The 18,444-nt window shown below is 33.6% G+C and overlaps 1 protein-coding gene and 2 non-coding genes across 7 annotated transcripts; 1 reads left to right on the top strand and 2 right to left on the bottom strand.

Moving 5' to 3' along the window:
- Window positions 1-785: 785 nt before the first annotated feature.
- Window positions 786-859, bottom strand: TRNAI-AAU. The gene has a single exon. It is a non-coding gene; the product is annotated as a tRNA-Ile (tRNA).
- Window positions 860-2,062: 1,203 nt separating this feature from the next.
- Window positions 2,063-2,136, bottom strand: TRNAI-AAU. The gene has a single exon. It is a non-coding gene; the product is annotated as a tRNA-Ile (tRNA).
- Window positions 2,137-6,043: 3,907 nt separating this feature from the next.
- Window positions 6,044-18,299, top strand: LOC107847453. 5 transcript variants are annotated; one of them, XM_016691711.2, is made up of 15 exons: window positions 6,044-6,305; window positions 7,210-7,389; window positions 10,003-10,093; window positions 10,212-10,296; window positions 11,737-11,806; window positions 11,998-12,067; window positions 15,749-15,818; window positions 16,133-16,178; window positions 16,262-16,514; window positions 16,597-16,802; window positions 16,906-16,980; window positions 17,119-17,179; window positions 17,263-17,343; window positions 17,626-17,705; window positions 17,856-18,299. In XM_016691711.2, the coding sequence occupies exons 2-15, from the start codon at window positions 7,268-7,270 to the stop codon at window positions 17,932-17,934; spliced, it is 1,389 nt and encodes a 462-aa protein (XP_016547197.1). In that variant the 5' UTR covers window positions 6,044-6,305; window positions 7,210-7,267; the 3' UTR covers window positions 17,935-18,299. The 5 variants fall into 5 exon arrangements, with proteins under 5 accessions (XP_016547197.1, XP_047255348.1, XP_047255351.1 ...); XM_047399392.1 differs by having other exon boundaries at window positions 6,044-6,401; XM_047399395.1 differs by having other exon boundaries at window positions 6,044-6,497.
- Window positions 18,300-18,444: the final 145 nt, after the last annotated feature.

The raw sequence follows: 18,444 nt of genomic DNA, 5'->3' as shown, positions 1-18,444 counted from the left end.
AACACCCTTAAATAGAAGAGGGTGAAAACTCGATAAGTGTCTTATCATAATTTAATTAATTTGAAATGCTTTATTAAGGATGTGAAACTGAAAACGTTACACAAGCAAATCATTGATGAATATCGATTGACACAATCAAATACGTACAAGACGAGAGAAAATGAAAAAAAATTATGATTCTTCTAAAATAGTCTGTTAAATATATCTCCGAGCAATTTTAGGTTGTGAATTCATTGGGAAACAAGAATGCTAATAAGCAAAGTTAATATGTATATAATCATCGTGTAAAAAATCGAAAAGTATCGTATGAAAATTTAATTAATCTGAAATGCCTTATTGAGGATGCAAAGATTAAACATTACACAAGCATATCATTGGTAGATTGACAATATCAAATACTTACAAGATGGTTCTCGTGTTTGATAGCTAGATCTAAAATAGTTCTTAAAAATATCGCTCAACAATTTTAATACTTTAAGTTTGTCAAATGTGAGTATATTTAGTCTCCACGAAATATATCTATAATGTGCTTTTTGCATGTCAAAAAATTATATTTCTTGGCCATGCAGGTTATTTAGTCTCCACGAAATATATCTATAATGTGCTTTTTGCATGTCAAAAATTTATATTTATAATGTGCTTTTTGCATGTCAAAAAATTATATTTCTTGGCCATGCAGGTTCGCTCAACAATTTTAATACTTAAGTTTGTCAAATGTGAGTATATTTAGTCTCCACGAAATATATCTATAATGTGCTTTTTGCATGTCAAAAATTTATATTTCATGGCCCATGCAGGTCTCGAACCTGCGACCTTCGCGTTATTAGCACGACGCTCTAACCAACTGAGCTAATGGGCCATTTGTTCATAGCTTTCTATATTTACATAATTAATTAGGGATGTTATGGTAAAATTACGATTGAAGTAGCTGAAGAGGGTAGTACAAAACATCAAGAGTTAATTTATTATTTTATTTTATCTTTTTTTAACTTATCATTTTATTTCTTTTTTTTTTAATTAAATATCATTGATTTTTTAATACTTAAATGACTTATAATAATTAATTAGGAATGAAATAATAAAATTACGATTAAAGCAGCTGAAGCAGGCATGTCGAACAGCTGCCTGCTTATCATCCTTTATTAGGGATGAAATAGTAAAATTACGATTAAAGCAGTTGAAGCAGGAAACACAAACAGGCATATCGAATAGCTGCAGTGTGTGTATATATATATATATATATATATATCAACTTTACTGTTTTCTCTCCTGCCTAAATGTGTATTTCATGATTTTCATTACATGGTTGAAGGTTGTAGTTGTTTCATTCTCAAATTATAACAATAACATGTACACAATCAGAAGTGGGAATAGAAGAGAGTGAAAACTCGATAAGTATCATATGAGAATTTAATTAATTTGAAATGCCTTATTGAGGATGTCAAACTTTAAAACATTACACAAGCACATCATTGATGAATATCGACGAACAGAAGAAAATAAAAAAAAATGATTCTTCTAAAATAGTCCTTTAAATATATTTCTGAGCAATTTTAGGTTGTGGATTCATTGGGAAATAAGAAAGCTAATATGCAAAGCTAACATGTATACAATCATCGCATGAAAACTCGATAAGTATCGTATGAGAATTTAATTAATTTGGAATGCCTTACTGAGGATGAAAACGTTAAATGTTACACAGACACATCATTGGTAGATTGACAATATCAAATACGTACAACATAGTTCCATGTTTGAGAGCTGAATCTAAAATAGTTCATAAAATATATCACTCAATAATTTTAATACTTTAATTTTGTCAAATGTGAGTATATTTCGCTCCGTTTGATCATAAAAATCGTAATTTTCGGAGTTGGAGTTATGTATGATCATGAATATAAATTAAAGTTGTTTTTGAAATTTTGTGAGAGAAATATGAGTAAAAACATTTTTTCAAATACAATTTCATTGAAAAAAAGTAAAATAATTTTCATGGTCAAACGACTAATTAGTCTCCACCAAATATATCTAATGTGCTGTGCATGTCAAAAATTATAATTTGTGGCCCATGCAGGTCTCGAACCTGCGACCTTCGCGTTATTAGCACGACGCTCTAACCAACTGAGCTAATGGGCCATTTGTTCACATATTTCTATATTTACATTATAGTAATATTTATTTGTTGTATGCTTAGGATATTTTTGGACAAGAGAATAAATGGTTTTTTAGTGTTAGTAGTAGTTGATATATAAAGGGTCCTACATGGAAATATATTAAATTTATTCTACACGGAAATTAAAATAGTGGATGGAAAAAAGAAGAATAATGAAGTGTCCTAATCAGACCAATATTTTAAATTATCGTACTAAATAGTATATGACGATTGAATGATTCGATGTTTGGATTGCAATGATCTAAGCGCATAGATTATAATGATAATTAAATTTAATATTTTTTAATTATAAGTGAAAGATTCTAATGTAGAAGAAGATTTAGAGCGAGACATCACAATCCTCTGTGAAAAGTTTACTTTCGTTATAGTTTTAATAAAGATAAAAAAAAAAAAATCAGTTGAAAGACATCTTCATAGTTTAAGTTAAGAGTGAATGCAACACGTTTATGTTATGTGTTTTTTCACGTCTTGCACTTCAGCTAAAAGATGAGGGATTTGACCTCTTTAGATGGTTTGAGCAATCATCATCCTTTGAATTAATTATTGTGATTGAATTAAGATTCATTTCGTCATATATATATATATATATGTATATGATATCAGCGTTGCTTTAATTTTTTATTTCACTGATATAAAATTTGTATTTATATTGTTCATGCTCCAGAATACTAATGTTGTGGAGAGGAGGTGGAGGTGAGAGCGAGGAGTTAAACCCAAAATTTATTTCTTCGCAATGTTTCATTTTAATTTATAATAACAAAACAAAAATGTTAAATGAATCTATAGTTATCTTTCCTCTCTTGTCGTCTTCTCTTCGATATGGGCTAATGATAAGAATATTAAGTAGCATCATGGGTGCTAGGATGTGATTATCTTAAATTATATATAAAAAAAAAAGTATAATATAATGATTTTATTTTATAAAAGATTACTTCAACTCTCCAAATACTTTCTCAATCCCAAACAATTCAAATAATCTAAACTTGTACTAGTATTATAAACGAAAAAGGATTAAAATACCCATATTTTATTTATAATGTTTGATAATCACTTTGAAAACATGTTCATCTTATTTTATTGGATGCAAAAACATCCTTAAATAAACATTCTAAACTTGATATTTAAAAATTATATTGAAAATGAAATGGAAGGAATAATATAAAAGAGTATCACTAGATTTTATAATTTTGGTTAGAATAAGACTCAAGATTTGGGAGAATTAACGTTAATTAGTGCTATGCTAATAATCATTATTATAAAGTAAGATTCTTACATAAAGTATTTATAAGCCAATATCAAGTCATTAATTTTTATCCAAATCCATTCTATAAAAATATCTAAGAAAGAAAAATAATAAATAACTAAATGTAGGGTCATTACGTACACCAATTGCTTTTTATTTTTCATAGGAAAGTTACGTCACGTGTATATTTCTTTTTTTTTTTCGTCTAATTCATTCGATTAATTTAAATTCATATTAAAAAATTCTGACTTAAAAACTAAAGTATTTTTTATTAAAAGAAAATTCATACATAATTTTCGTTAAATTCATTCGATCATAATTTTTTAACGAAAATTGCATGCATGTATCATCAAATTAATAATAGTGTGTGTGGGTGGGGGAATAAAAGATATTTGTAGCTTACATTTAATAAAAAAGGCCAAAATTAACCATAAAATTTTCCTATGTATCCCCACCTTAATACATATGCACATCACTATCATAAAAAAGTCAATGACAAATGTTGGGAGATATCCATTATCCACTAATAGATTTTCTAAAATTGAGTTGTTCGAGTTGAGTCAAAAATAATTATTACTGAATAACATTACGATTAGAGAAGTCTTTTTCTATACTAATATATTAAGAAAAGATATTAATATGAATTAGTAGAAAAGTTTGACAATAGGAAATTTTATTACACGTATCGAGTCATAAATAATTATTACCGGATAAATACCACAATTGAAAAAGTCTTCTTTAATGAGTTAGAAAAAGAATTTACATGGACTATAAAAAATCAATTATAAAAAATTATAGTATTCGATATCGAGTCCAAAAAAAAAAGTTACTTCCCAAGCACCACGATTGGAGAAGTCCTCTAATTTATTTATTTTTTTAAAGAATTTTTTTTTTTTTTAAAAGAAAGGTTGAAATTAAAAACACATTTTGAAAGACTAGAAAATCGCTTTCTTCACCTTTAAATGATTATTGTTTATTGTAATTATCAAGAGTATATGATAATTTTTTTATTGTAAACTTCAAGAATATACTAATACCAAATTCTTTAAAAACCTTACCTAAAATAGCAAGTAGATTTATCTTTTTAATCATAGATATTATATCAAGATTTTAATTGGTAAGAAAATTTTATAAAATAATATAAACAAAGTGAGACAACTATCATTAATTAATTAGTTAAGGAAATCTTATTTAAAAGTGATTCAAACCTAAACAATCTAACAATTAATACTAGTTATTTAGATTTTATAAAAAACATGACTTTTTGATTTATAAGAAAACTTTTCCTAAAAAAAAAAGAAAGAAGTTTTTGTTTTTATAAAGAAAATGACTTTAGGAAAAGTCTTGTTTTGACCGCGGGAAGGTGAACTTTGCAAAATTGCGTGAACATGAAAGTTGTTGGGCATAAAAATGACTTTCTTCTCTAATGATATTTATAATTGGATAGATCAAATACGAGGAAAAAAAATTATAAAAGAGAGATCGAATGCCCTTATAAGTCAAGAAAAAATATTTACACAAATTAAAATTTTCGATCATAAAAATTAAAAATATCCATGTATTAGCTTAATAAATCACTCAGTCAATTATATACGTTGGGATTGAGAATTGAGGGTGGCACCCTTAATAAAAACACTCCTTAATTTGGTAAAATTACAATCAATTATTAATAAACATATTTTTCTTCAAAAATAATTCATGTACCAACCAAATACCAAACCATATTTTTCATTAAAAAGAAATTTACGTCCTTCGCCTTAAAAAATTGTGTTGATTCGAAATATAAGGATCAAACTAATCACGTTTAGTGTGAATTTAGATAAAGAATTTTTAAATTCATTAGTATGAAATTTAGTAGGCGTTTAACCATGAAAATCACAATTTTTGAGAGTTGGAGTTGAAGTTTTGACCAACTCCAAATTGTGTTTGAAATTTTTATGATCGAACAATATTTTTAAAATAAAGTGAAATATTTTTTTAATAATTCTAATGAAAAATATAAAAAGTACTACCTCACTCACACTACTTAAGAATTCAAAATATTTGAAAAAAAAATAATAATGAAAAATATTTTTATTCATCCAAACTAATCAAAACCAATGTCAAGTGAAAGTTAGTTAATCAATCAACTGAATTACTAAGATTTTCTATAATACCAAACACAATACTTATAAACCAATAAGATTTCTTATCGTATCGAATAACAATATCCTTTTTTATTTTCCCTTCAATAATATACAATTTTAATTCTTTAATCGGTGTGTCATTCGAAAATAATCTCTCTATCTCTCAAATAAAAAAAATTACATACTCTTTTCGTCTCAAATTATCCGTTCTAAATTGAGATGAAATATTGATTAAGAAAAATAATTTAAAATATAGTTAATTTATCATAATACCTCTATTAAATGATGTTTATATTTTAATTTGAAGAAAAAAATTAATGAAAGGATAAAACATGAAAAAAATTATATTTTTTTTATTAATAAAATAAAAAAAATAAAATAAGAAATTAAATTAAAAAATTTAAGACGAGTAGTTTCGGACCGTGTGAGTAGCAAACATTGTTATTGTAATTTACAGTTCCAATCTTATTAGTTGTCAAAATAAAATTATATTCCAATGATATTCCACTACTATACCCATCCCCTTAAAGAACATCATTTGAACACTCCAAATTTATTAACAAATCGGTGTGTGTGACACTAATAAAAACAACCAAAGTACTACATCATTTTCCTCGTAAAATCCAATTAAACGTTGCTGTTTCTGTGTTCTTTTTTGGTTCAAACTTCCAAAGATTCCACCTTTTTTGCCTTTTTTTCAATACCCACAATTTTTCTCCGCATGGTTTTCTTGAAAATCTGGTCTTCTTACACTTCGTTTGAGGTTGTTCTTTGACACCCATTTCTTGTTTTTGTAAAATTTGAAGTGGGGTTGTGAGAAAGATTGGATTTTTGGTGTTCTTTTTGCACTTTGTTTAAGGTTGTTCTTTGATTCCCATATCTTGTTTTTGTAAAATTTGAAGTGGGGTTGTGAGAAAGATTGGATTTTTGGTGTTCTTTTTGCACTTTGTTTAAGGTTGTTCTTTGATGCCCATATCTTGTTTTTGTAAAATTTGAAGTGGGGTTGTGAAAAGATTGGAATTTTGGTGTTCTTTTTGCACTTTGTTTAAGGTTGTTCTTTGATGCCCATATCTTGTTTTTGACAATTTTGAAGTTGGGTTGTGAAAAGATTGGAATTTTGGTGTTCTTTTTGCACTTTGGTTAAGGTTGTTCTTTGATGCCCATATCTTGTTTTTGACAATTTTGAAGTTGGGTTGTGAGAAAGATTAGATTATTGGTGTTCTTTTACACTTTGTTTAAGGTTGTTCTTTGATACCCATATCTTGTTTTTGACAATTTTGAAGTTGGGTTGTGAGAAAGATTGGATTTTTCGTGTTTTTTTACACCTTGTTTAAGGTTTGTTTTTCACACCAATTTCTTGTTTTTGACAATTTTGAAGTTGGGTCGTGAGAAAGATTGGATTTTTGGTGTTCTTTTTGCACTTTGTTTAAGGTTGTTCTTTGATACCCATATCTTGTTTTTGACAATTCTGAAGTTGGGTTGTGAGAAAGATTGGATTTTTGGTGTTTTTTTACACCTTGTTTAAGGTTTATTTTTGACACCAATTTCTTGTTTTTTTGGCAATTTCGAAGTTGAGTAGTGAAAAAGATTGGATTTTTGGTGTTTTTTTAACTCTTTGTTTAAGGCTAATTATTGACACCCTTTTCTTGTTTTTGTTAATTGTGTAGTTGGGGTTGTGAAAAAGATTGGATTTTTGGTGTCTTTTTGGTTTCTTGAAAAAAAAAAATGATGGGGAGTGGAAGAAGAGTGTTGAAGTCTTTGCAAGCAGTGGTAGCTCATGGACTGCTCTTTTGTTTCACTTTGCTACTTGTTCTCAAGCTTGATCATGCCCTTCATCATTCTTGGTGGTTTGTGTTTCTTTACTTTCACTTGCTTTTCTGCAATTGTTGGTATTTGGAAGTTTTTGGTTGAGGAATTTGTGATTTGCTTAGAACAATTTGTGTAAAAAGATCTTTTCTTGGTGAATTTTGTATTGCCTTATATGGTTTTTATCTGATATGAGGAAGGTTTCCATGGATATATGGATAATGTGAAGGCTTCTATGTGTGTCTTTCCCAAATGCCTTTCTTTTTTAGTACTTGGAATCTATGATATTACAAGGTTGTAATACTTATTTGACTTAGAAGCATTTTATTCCATTGTTGGAAATGAAATTTGAATGCCTGTCGGATCATTGTTGAGCTTGAAAAAGGTGGAAACTTTAGGTTTTTGGATGATCTGATTACTCTATAATGTTAATATGATTGTTGTTGAGCTTGAAAAAGGGGAAACTTTAGGTTTTTGATGATGTGCTTACCCTAAAATTTTCAATGTGATTATCGTTGAGCTTGAAAAGGGGGAAACTTTAGGTTTGGGATGATGTGGTTACCCTAAATTGTTAATCTGATTATTTTCGAGCTTGAAAAAGAGGAAACTTTAGGTTTAGGATGATGGGGTTATCCTAAAATTGTTAATGTGATTATTGTGGAGCTTGAAAAAGGGATACTTTAGGTTTTGGATGATGTGCTTACCCTAGGATTGTTATTGTGATTATTGTTGAGCTTGAAGAAGGCGGAAACTTAAGGATTTTGGATGATGTTCTTACCCTAAAATTGTTAGTCATTCAAGTATGAAGAGATGTATTCTCAACTAGACATTTCTGATAAAATTGATATTTGGGTTTTGGGCAATTCCGAGTGTTCTGTTAGACGGTGTGGCAACAGCACAGAGGAAGATTGGTCCAAGTATTACTGAAGAATTGGCTCTTTTCTTATTGGAGTTTATTCTTCATTATATGGAATGGAATGGAATGATAAATGACTATGGAAAACATAAAATTAAAATAGGATATAGCTGAAATGGAGGAGTATTGCACCGCAGGAAGATACCTAACAAAGTGAAAGCTAGGTGGACTGGATTAGGTCTTCTTCGACAATGAGACCTTGATCTCGAAACATTCAAAGTATCAATTTTAGAGGTGTCTGTGAAGACTGGCTCTATTCCACAGTTACGAGACTAACAAGGTTATATTTAACGTCTGGTTGGACCACTAAGGTTCAGTATATCCATCAAATGAATGCAACAGAAATACAGATGTTAAGATCGGTCCATTTTATGCTTCACACGATATGGCTAATTCTATATACAACTATCTAATTCTTCTATTATTTATAAAGGCGTGATGTAATATCAACAAATTTGATAAGAAGAGTCATCACAGTGGCTAAGTTGAGAAAAAATAACTTGAGATGATTTTCACAATGTCTTGTCTTAGACATCCACATGAACCATTTTGCAATTGTGATAATACCTTGGTTTAGCTAAGAATAGAAAGCAATGTAAGCAAAAGATTCAAACAGTTGATGACAATTGACAACTAGTTGAAATTAAGGTTTAATGGCTTAGTTGCTTTGTCACACTTACATTATGCGTGATATTCATCGGGAGTCTTTTCATTCTAATTAGAGGCGTGAATGCTTGTTACGATAAGTGAGATTTAGAAAACCTAACTTTAGAAACAAATAAAAAACTTTTTAAAGGATAAATCATTTAGTATATGGATAAGTTGGATCCGATTGGAGCTAAATATAGATTCATAGGATTCACATGGTTGATTGATTGAATGATAGGTTATATCAATCTTCAAATTGCACGTCTTTATGCCAGTTTTCCATGTCCAGTAAAGGAGAAGTAATGCAAGTGCACCTATGACATTTGGCTATATGGTTAATCATTCAAAAAAGCATCTTGGACCCAAAAGAGGGTAAACTTGACCTCAAGTTCCCCCAATAACCATAAGAGTTTCTGCGTTCTTAAATTGGAAATACTTAAAACTCATGCAAAGTTGGATAGCTCAATTTGTTGAAATCGGTGAAAATAGGGTGTCTTTTTCTTCGACTTGTATTACTATCTGTCGTTTCATTTATCTTTAGCTTGATATTTCACTGTCTATTTTCTTACCATCTCGCACCGATACTTTCTTTTGATCCGAGGGTCTAATGGAAACAACCTCTCTACTTTACAAAGGAGGGGTAAGGTCTGGTACATCTTACCCTCTCCAAACCTCACTTGTGGGATTATTTTGGATATGTTGGTGGTGGTGGTGAAAGTAGCGTGTTTTTCTTCCATTCTCATGTCTTTCTCCTTCTAATATAAGTATCCTAAATATGGAAGAGCAGTATGCCCAAACATGCACATGTACATACATGTGCATGTGTGTGTGCGCGCACATGTGTGTATTTAGACAAAGAGTTATTCAACAAAAATATAAGTAATGGTTACTAAAGCCTTTGCTTTTTTACTCTGTTTTTTGCATTATAATTATACTATTTGCAGTATGTAGGGAACTGGGTTTCTAAGTATTGCCTCATATTTATTTTCTCCTTTTGTTTTACAAGATAATTGAGAACTTTGAAACCCTTACTTCTTAAACAGTATGATTATTGATTACAGTTGGTTTTCACATTTCGTTCATTTTGCAGGGTTGTTTTCGTTCCACTTTGGTTGTTTCATGTGGTTGTAGCAAGAGGCAGATTCTCATTACCTGCTCCAGCAATGCCTCATGATCGACATGTATGACATGTTTAACTTTTTCTGATTTTAGATTCAACGTTTCATGTGCCAGTCAATTCTGCCTGTATATTTGCAAAAAGCTTTGTAGTGACAGAAGCACACATTCCTTCATGAACAGTGGGCCCCATTTCATGCTGCCGTGGCGACACCGCTGCTTGTTGCTTTTGAACTACTTCTTTGTTGTTATCTCGACGGCACCTATGGTAAATAAGAAAATTTCCTTAGAACATAATTATCTGATGCATTTACAACCAACTGTTTATTGCCTTTTTGGTTCTTGCTGATTCGTTATGTTGTTCACGTATAATCACAAGGGCTTTTTCCTAGACTGCAACTCTACCTTACCATTTTGTTATTGTTGACCTTTAAGCTACTTCGTACCTTTCAGTGTCTTAAATCGTGCAAATCCTTCTTTCATCTGTTTAAATCTTATTGTCTTTTCTCTCTTTAAATTTGACTAGTGTCTGGACACACGTGCAACCCACGTATATCCCATGATTTGAAATTAAAAAAATTATTATCCAAATAAGTAAGATTTTATTATATATTATTTTTTGAGTTAGCTTGTAGTTGAGATGAGGATCTATCTAAAACAGCCTCTCTACCTTGTAGGGGTAAGGTCTGTGTACAAACTACCTTCCGCAGATCCCTCTTGTGGGATTCACTCGGTATGTTGTACTACTTTGTCTGTTAGTTATCCTTTCATTATTGGTGGAGCCAAAATCTCCCTAAGAATATTAAATATAAGGAAGTTAACACAGAGAGAAGTCAAAAGGATTCAACATATAGGATACTTTAAATAAATTACCAATCTAAACTAATCTTCCGGTGAAGGGGGTGTCAATTAAGTCCTGTTAGATGTAGTCTACTATTAATATTGCTACTACAAGTGCAAAAAGGAAAATAAAATATAAGGAAAACTTAGATCGAGATGGGAGGGACAAAGTGAATTGAAACAAAGAAAGCGAGACTGATAAGTTAATATTTTATGGGATCGTAAGACCTGATCTCCCTGCCTCACCCAATTCCGCTTCATTTATCGTCTCTATGCTACAAGTAATAATCCATCTTAAATCTTCTTCAAGGTAAGTTGGAAAGAACCAATATTACACGTCCATACCAAAATCTGTTCTAAGTTGCTCTTTGTAACCTCAGTATTCCATCCTCGAACAGTCGTCTTCGCATATGTTTACCATCCGATGATATGTGCATTATCAGAATTCTCACAAAAAAACTAAAATTAAACCAAAAGCAATAGTCAAGACAAATCCAGCGACTCAATTGAAGTCCATTTGATACATTTTGTAGCTAGCAGAAATGTATTGGGTATTTGCAGATTTTAATCTATATTAACATAGTAAATTGAATTTAGTTCTATTATGAGTTATTATAACTCATAAGATTCAGCCGTTTTACATCAAACGAGGGAAGTACTTGATTAGTGTAAGCTTGGTTCATGTATTGGTATGAATGAATAGCTTATTATTTTTTTTCAGGGCATTATTGTCTATCAACATGTCAAGGTTATTATAGTATTTCAAAAATATTTTGATTTGGGGCTTCCCGTTCATAGAATAGTATGATATGCAATGCTAGTTCATATAAAGCAAAACCACTTATTTGTGAACTGTGGTTAATTGCAGCTCCAAATTTGAAGATTGTGTTCGTACCTGTGGTAGCATTTGAAATTGCTATCTTGGTTGATAATGTTAGGTAATATTCTTTTCCTGCCAAGAAATGCCAGGTTTTAGCCATCTGGTGGCAGTTGAATTATTTTTTGGGAAAAAAGAGATATGAGATAAAATGTCCAAAAATATACTTTTGTAGTACTTCAGAGCATGAAAATTATTGGTCTTGGTTTTAGATGTGTATCTAATTCCTTTTGAACTTTTCCCCGTGCTCAGAATGTGCCGGACTCTGATGCCTGGAGATGACGAAACCATGACTGATGAGGCTATATGGGCAACCCTTCCTGTAAGTATAGATTTCCTATTCATTTTTAAGAAACGGCAGTTAGCACTCGTGTCGTTTCCCTTAGCTTATCTACCCGGAGGAATCCGATATTAATAGCCTATTAGATTGACTATCTTAGAACTTGCGTAAATGTGTAAACAAAAAAGCGTAAACGTTACTAGACGAGTGATGGCCAACTCTGCATGCTCAATATTCTAAAACTTAAAATAGAAAGAATAGAGTGATATCCAACCAGTGTAGACAACATTGCATAACTAATCGCTTCATATAATATATCCATTTGAGAGCAAAAACTTCTATTCATGGATGTTGTGTCGTTATAAATGATATATTCTTTACATCAGTGAGAGATATACTTTCTTCTGTCCCTCTCTTCTCTCTCTCCCTCTATACATATATTAGATATTTATGTCGGGTGATGCATTAACCATGCTGAGAATAGTCTTCTTTGTTACGTTCTTTGAAAAAAGCATAATATTTGACACCTGTAGATATCATGAAGTGGTGATTAGATGTTAATACTCATAAAATATAAAGCTACTTTAATTAACAATTTAATTAAAGTATATGCACATAAGAACATAATGATGATACGTGTATGTATCCACATCAGGAAGAAAATGTAAGAGATTAACTCATAGTGCTTAAACTTATCACAAATAAAAAGGAAACTATAAGGGATAAACACAATACAAATGTACTAAGCACGGCGGACAGAATTTCAAAGAAATCAAGGAACAATATTAAGAGCTGCGATTACGGTCAAGAAAGCTTGAAGAAATGGAGTATAAGATAGTACTACAGCCCCAGATAATACTAAAACTATCTATCCGAAACCATAGACAACACTCAACACCACGAACAAGAAATTTCTGACACAAATAAAGAACGATCCCGTATTGTTACCGACACACTCTCACCCCCTAACCCTCTCCCTAATCCACGTTCTCCAGATCTTCCTATCAAGGGTCATGTCCTCTGTAAGCTGTAACTGCTCCATATCATGCCTAATCACCTCCCTCCAATATTTCTTCGGCCTACCTCTACCCCACCTAAAACCATCCATAGCCAGTGTCTCACACCTCCGCACTGGAGCATCAGAGCCCCTCCTCATCACATGCTCGAACCAACGTAACCTTCTCGCATTTTGTTCTCCACCGAGGCCACTCCCACCTTCTCCCGAATAATCTCATTCCTTACTCTATCTTTCTTGGTATGGCCACACATCCGTCGCAACATCCTCATCTCCGCCACCTTCAACTTTTGGATGTGGGAGTTCTTAACTGGTCAGCACTTCGCTTATACAACATAGCCGGCCAGACTGTCATTCTGTAGAACTTCCCTTTAAGCTTCGGGGGCACTTTCTTATCACATAAAACTCCCGAGGGGAGCCTCTATTTCAGCCACCCAGCCCAATACGATGCGTGACATCCTCGTCAATCTCACCATTGCCCTGAATCATAGACCCCAGATACTTGAAACTCTCATTCTTTTGAATGGCCTGAGAGTCCAGCTTCCTGCAACACATCACTAAACTTACACTCCAAGTACTCCGTCTTGGTTCTGCTTAACTGAAATCCTTTAGATTCAAGGGTCTGTCTCCAAATCTCTAACTTATCAACTCCTCCCTGAGTCTCGTCAATCAGTACCACATCATCAGCAAATAACATACACCAAGGCACCTCCCCTTGAATATGTCGCGTCATAACATCCATCACCAAGGCAAATAAAAAAGGGCTAAGAGTCGATCCCTGATGCAACCCTATCAAAATCGAAAAGTGCTCCGAATCTCCACCTACCGTCCTCACCCGAGTCTTCGTGCCATCATATATGTCCTGAATTGACCTAGTGTACGCCACGGGCACCCTACCAGCCTCCAAGCATCTCCACAGAATCTCCTTGGGAACTCTATCATAAGCCTTCTCAAGATCAATAAACACCATGTACAAGTCCTTCCACTCCCGAAACTGCTCCATTAATCTCCTCACAAGGTGAATGGCCTAAGTAGTCGAGCGACCTGACATGAAATCGAACTGATTCTCAGAGATAGTCATGCTCCTTCTCAGCCTCAACTTTAACACCCTTTCTCAAACCTTCATAGTATGACTCGACAAATTAATACCTCTATAGTTGTTGCAACTCTGGATGTCTCCCTTGTTCTTATACAAAGGAATCATCGTACTCCACCTCCATGCTTCATGCTTCAGGCATCTTCGCCGACCTAAAAATGATGTTAAACAACCTTGTCAGCCACTCCAAACCTGCCCCGCCAGTGCTCTTCCAAAAATCAACTAGAATCTCGTCTGGCCCCGTCGCCTTACCCCGACGCATTTTGCGAATAGCCCCCTTGACTCCTCAACCTTGATACGCCTACAATAACCATAGTCACGACACTCCTCAGATTTCTCCAAGTCTTTTCCCTCTCGTCATTCAAAAGTTTATGAAAATAGGACTACGATCTCTTCCTAATGAGGGCATCCTCAACCAACACAGTACCATCCTCGCCCTTGATGCACTTCACTTGGTCAAGGTCACGAGCCCTCCGGTCCCTGGCCTTGGCAAGCCTATACAACTTCTTATCCCCTCCTTTCTCCTCTAAAGCCACATACAAGCTCTCAAAAGCTGTTGTCTTAGCCGCCGTAACCGCTAACTTAGCCTCTCTCCTAGCTACCTTATACTCCTCCTTATTCATCCGCCTCTCCTCATCATCCTTGCTCTCTACCAACTTAGCATAAGCCACCTTCTTATACTCCACCTTCCTCTTAACCTCTTCGTTCCACCACCAGTCCCCTCGATGCGTGCCAGATCGACCTCTTGAGACACCCAAGATTTCTCTAGCGGTCTCCCTAATGCAACTGCCAGTCGTCTCTCACATACTATCCACATCCCCTCTACTCTCCCAAGCCCCCCTGCTCCTCAACTTCTCCCCCATCTCCAAAGCACCAAAGCACTAGCCAAAGTCAAGCTACCCCACTTAATCCTGGGCCGAACCTCCACACTGAACCATGTAACGTCAACAGAGAAGACCATTGAACATTGAAGCTTAAATCTAAAAGTTGACAAATATTGAAGGCCATTGAGATAAAAAGAGCAAGATGAGTAGAGAAATAAAACCTAACATAAAATAGTAAGGCATTAATAGGTTATAGCATATAGAAAGGCAAGACAGGTGTTCAGTTATATTGCACCATTTAAAGACACTTATATAACAACATAAAAAGTGGCATAAGCAGTGTCATACATGTGTGCTCTTAAATGCTATACGAACAAAGAAGACGCTTTCAAAAATACCAATACATCTTCTAATATGAATTTATTCCTATGAAGCAGAGACGTTGATACAAGATCTCATCTGTCTCTTCTAATATAGTAGAATCTTACGGGGTTTTAAAGGAAGTTTACTCGTAAGTCCTGGATCTTTTGTTACCATAATATTTTAGAGGTTGACTGACATCCTCTCCAGTGAAAATAAGATTGAGGAGTTAACACATGTCCTAGACTTCTTTAGTTACTTTTTTCAGCAATATGCAGGCTGGTGTTATGTGCCTTGAATTTATATGCTTTGTGTGTATTCTGTAGTTGTGAAAGTTATTTGAAACTGTGGTTGATTGGTACGTGCTGTTTGTGCTAATATGAGCTCATAGGTAGTTTCTAAAAGTCATCTTATCATCTATGTCTCAGCACTTCTGGGTTGCAATCGCTATGGTCTTCTTCTTAGCAGCAACAGCATTTACTATTCTGAAGCTTTGTGGTAATTATTTGACTCTCTTTCTGTACCTGTCATTGAATTGGTGTGGCTAAATTGCACCATTTGCTTCTTCTCATTTTATTTTATATCTATACGTTCTTATCATTTTGTATCTATAGCAACTTCAAATTAATATACATATTTGGAAATGGCAAGCAAAAGAAAGGTTATGCTTTTACTAAGAGATTTAAGAGTTTGGTCCACAGTAACCTGGATGAAAGATTAGATTGGTAGAGTATTTTTATTGTTATTGGCTTTTCCACCTTATCAGTCGTTCGTCAAATCACCGTTTCATGTTTGTTTGCTGTGAATTGCAGGAGATGTTGATGCTCTTGGGTGGTGGGATTTATTCATTAATTACGGGTATGAAAATTTTCCTATTTTTCCCGCGTGATTGGCACTTGTACCTAATTGCTTGCTAAACCTGTATCATAATTGGCATTCAGTGTCGCACAATGCTTTGCCTTTATTATCTGCACAAAATGGTACAACCCCGTAATTCACACACACTCAAGTCTACGTAATATACCGAGCTCGTCAACATCAAGCATGCAATATCTTAACTGGAGCAGTGGATTTTTGGCATCTTTGAATGACGATGATCAACAGGGTGGATTATGCAGTTTGCAGGACATTGGTAGTCATGTGATGAAAATTCCTATTGTTTGTTTCGAGTTATTGCTTTTTATGCGCTTAGCGGTATGAACACCTAAACTAAGAAGTTTTTCTTTCAATCTTCGATAAGTTAATCAGATTTGCAACTAACACATTTTGATTACAGGGGACCCCACCAAGTGCTAGATTTATCCCGATTCCCGCTCTGTTTATTCCTCTTTTCCTACTTCAAGGAGCTGGTCTTTTGTTCTCTATTTATAGACTCGTGGAAAGAATTATTCTTCTTGTAGATGGTGAAACTGGTGTCAGAAACTATTTTAGGATTTCTTCTGTCATTCGTGATTCTTTCAGTTTCACGCGTCACGGGACAAGGTAATGATAGCTAGGTGAAACTGTATAATTTCTCTTCCTTCCGAGCATTGTTTAGGCTTACTCATTCCACGTGCTTGTCTCTGTGTTGATTTTATCGGTACAGGTTGTTAGGTTGGTGGTCGATTGACGAAGGAAGCCATGAAGAACAAGCTCATCTGTATTATGCTGGGACATCAGGGTCAGTATTCTCGTCTGTAAATACTTGCAGTTTTTGCATTTCTGACCAGTTCCTCGATGGTCATCTGGTTCATGCTTTTTAGTGCTCAACTAAACTTCCACAGATTTATCCTTCTGCCGTCTTCTGATTGTTATTTAGGTACAACACTTTCTCACCTGATACTGTAAGGAAACTGCCTAAAGCGAAGCTTGTTGAAGAGGTGGTGCCTTTTTTCTTATTGCCGCTTTCTTGGTTTCTTTAGCGTGCTCACTGAGATGGTTAGCTTGATTGTTGTTATCTCAGATATGGAGACTACGAGCAGCACTTAGTGAGCAATCAGAGATCACACAGTCAAAACAGGACGAGTTCGAAAGACTTCAAAATGTAAGATAACATCAAAATACTGCTAAGATCAAGTTCATGCATTATATTTCGTAAACATTCAGCCACAACAAGAAGAATATTGTCTCTTTCATATTTCCTTTATCATCATAGAATACTTTATACGAAATCTAGCATTTGTTTAACAAGTACATGATGTGTTAGAAACAAGGAGTTAACTTGCGTTGCCTTAGTTTCGTGGATGTTCTTTCTCGTCCTCACTATCTTCACGACTGCCACCCCTCGCGCTCGTATCCACCACTTACATGTGGATCGTTTTGTCAGGAAAAAATTCTATGTAGAATTTGCTTCGAGGAACAGATAAATGTTATCCTCCTTCCTTGTAGGCATCACGTCCTTTGCAGGTATTACCTAGACCTTGTGCCGCTCCTTTTCTGCAGTCGTATTTACATACATTCCGTGATTTACAATATACGATATATGCTGTTAAAAGCAGTTTCCATATTTTGAAGCCATGCGTTTTCTGATTATTATAACTCATCGTTCTTTTTCAGCACCTGTTGTGACAAGTGCAAGAAGTGTCCCATCTGCCGCGTGTTTATAGAAGCTCGTTTACCTGTAAATGATGTGTAGTTACTTCTATCAGCAAGAACCTTAGCTTCTCTCGAGCTTGTCCTGGCGATCAGACGAACAATTTAGATGGCGAATGAGGTTTTATCGAGTCATGTCATCGCCGATTTTTGTACGTGTACTAGTCTGAATCGAGTTCTCTCTCTATCTTGTGAACTGTGAATATCATCCACAAGGTTAATGTAATTCTGGCAATAGATACTGTAAAGCATTAGTTATTATCAGCTCTGTGCATATTGTCTCTGATCTATCAAATGTGTGTTGGCATTTGACATCTTTGCTAATTGTACTATGAAATTGTAAATTACTGTCCATTTATAATTTTGGGTGACAGGAAAAGCACAAATATATAGATGTTACATTGGGTATGTTGTTGTATCGTATATATATATATGCAGTGATGTCAAATCTAGAGGTTAATCGTACTCTGGCAACTTCACGTAATGCAAATTTTTTATTTTCTTTTTTGGAAAGAGGGGGTTGATAAGTGGAAAAGAATATTTTTTGTAAAAA

The sequence above is a fragment of the Capsicum annuum genome, chromosome 11, assembly GCF_002878395.1.
Source record: "Capsicum annuum cultivar UCD-10X-F1 chromosome 11, UCD10Xv1.1, whole genome shotgun sequence".
In the NCBI taxonomy this organism is placed as follows: domain Eukaryota; kingdom Viridiplantae; phylum Streptophyta; class Magnoliopsida; order Solanales; family Solanaceae; genus Capsicum; species Capsicum annuum.
This window is presented reverse-complemented; position numbering and strand designations above follow the sequence as displayed.

Bases quoted from the DNA above. Each gene is read 5' to 3' on its own strand.
- LOC107847453 (XM_016691711.2), top strand. From the start codon at position 7,268: ATGATGGGGAGTGGAAGAAGAGTGTTGAAGTCTTTGCAAGCAGTGGTA. The intron at 10,094-10,211 runs GTATGACATGTT...CTTCATGAACAG, and splicing joins CAATGCCTCATGATCGACAT to TGGGCCCCATTTCATGCTGC. The intron at 10,297-11,736 runs GTAAATAAGAAA...GGTTAATTGCAG, and splicing joins TTATCTCGACGGCACCTATG to CTCCAAATTTGAAGATTGTG.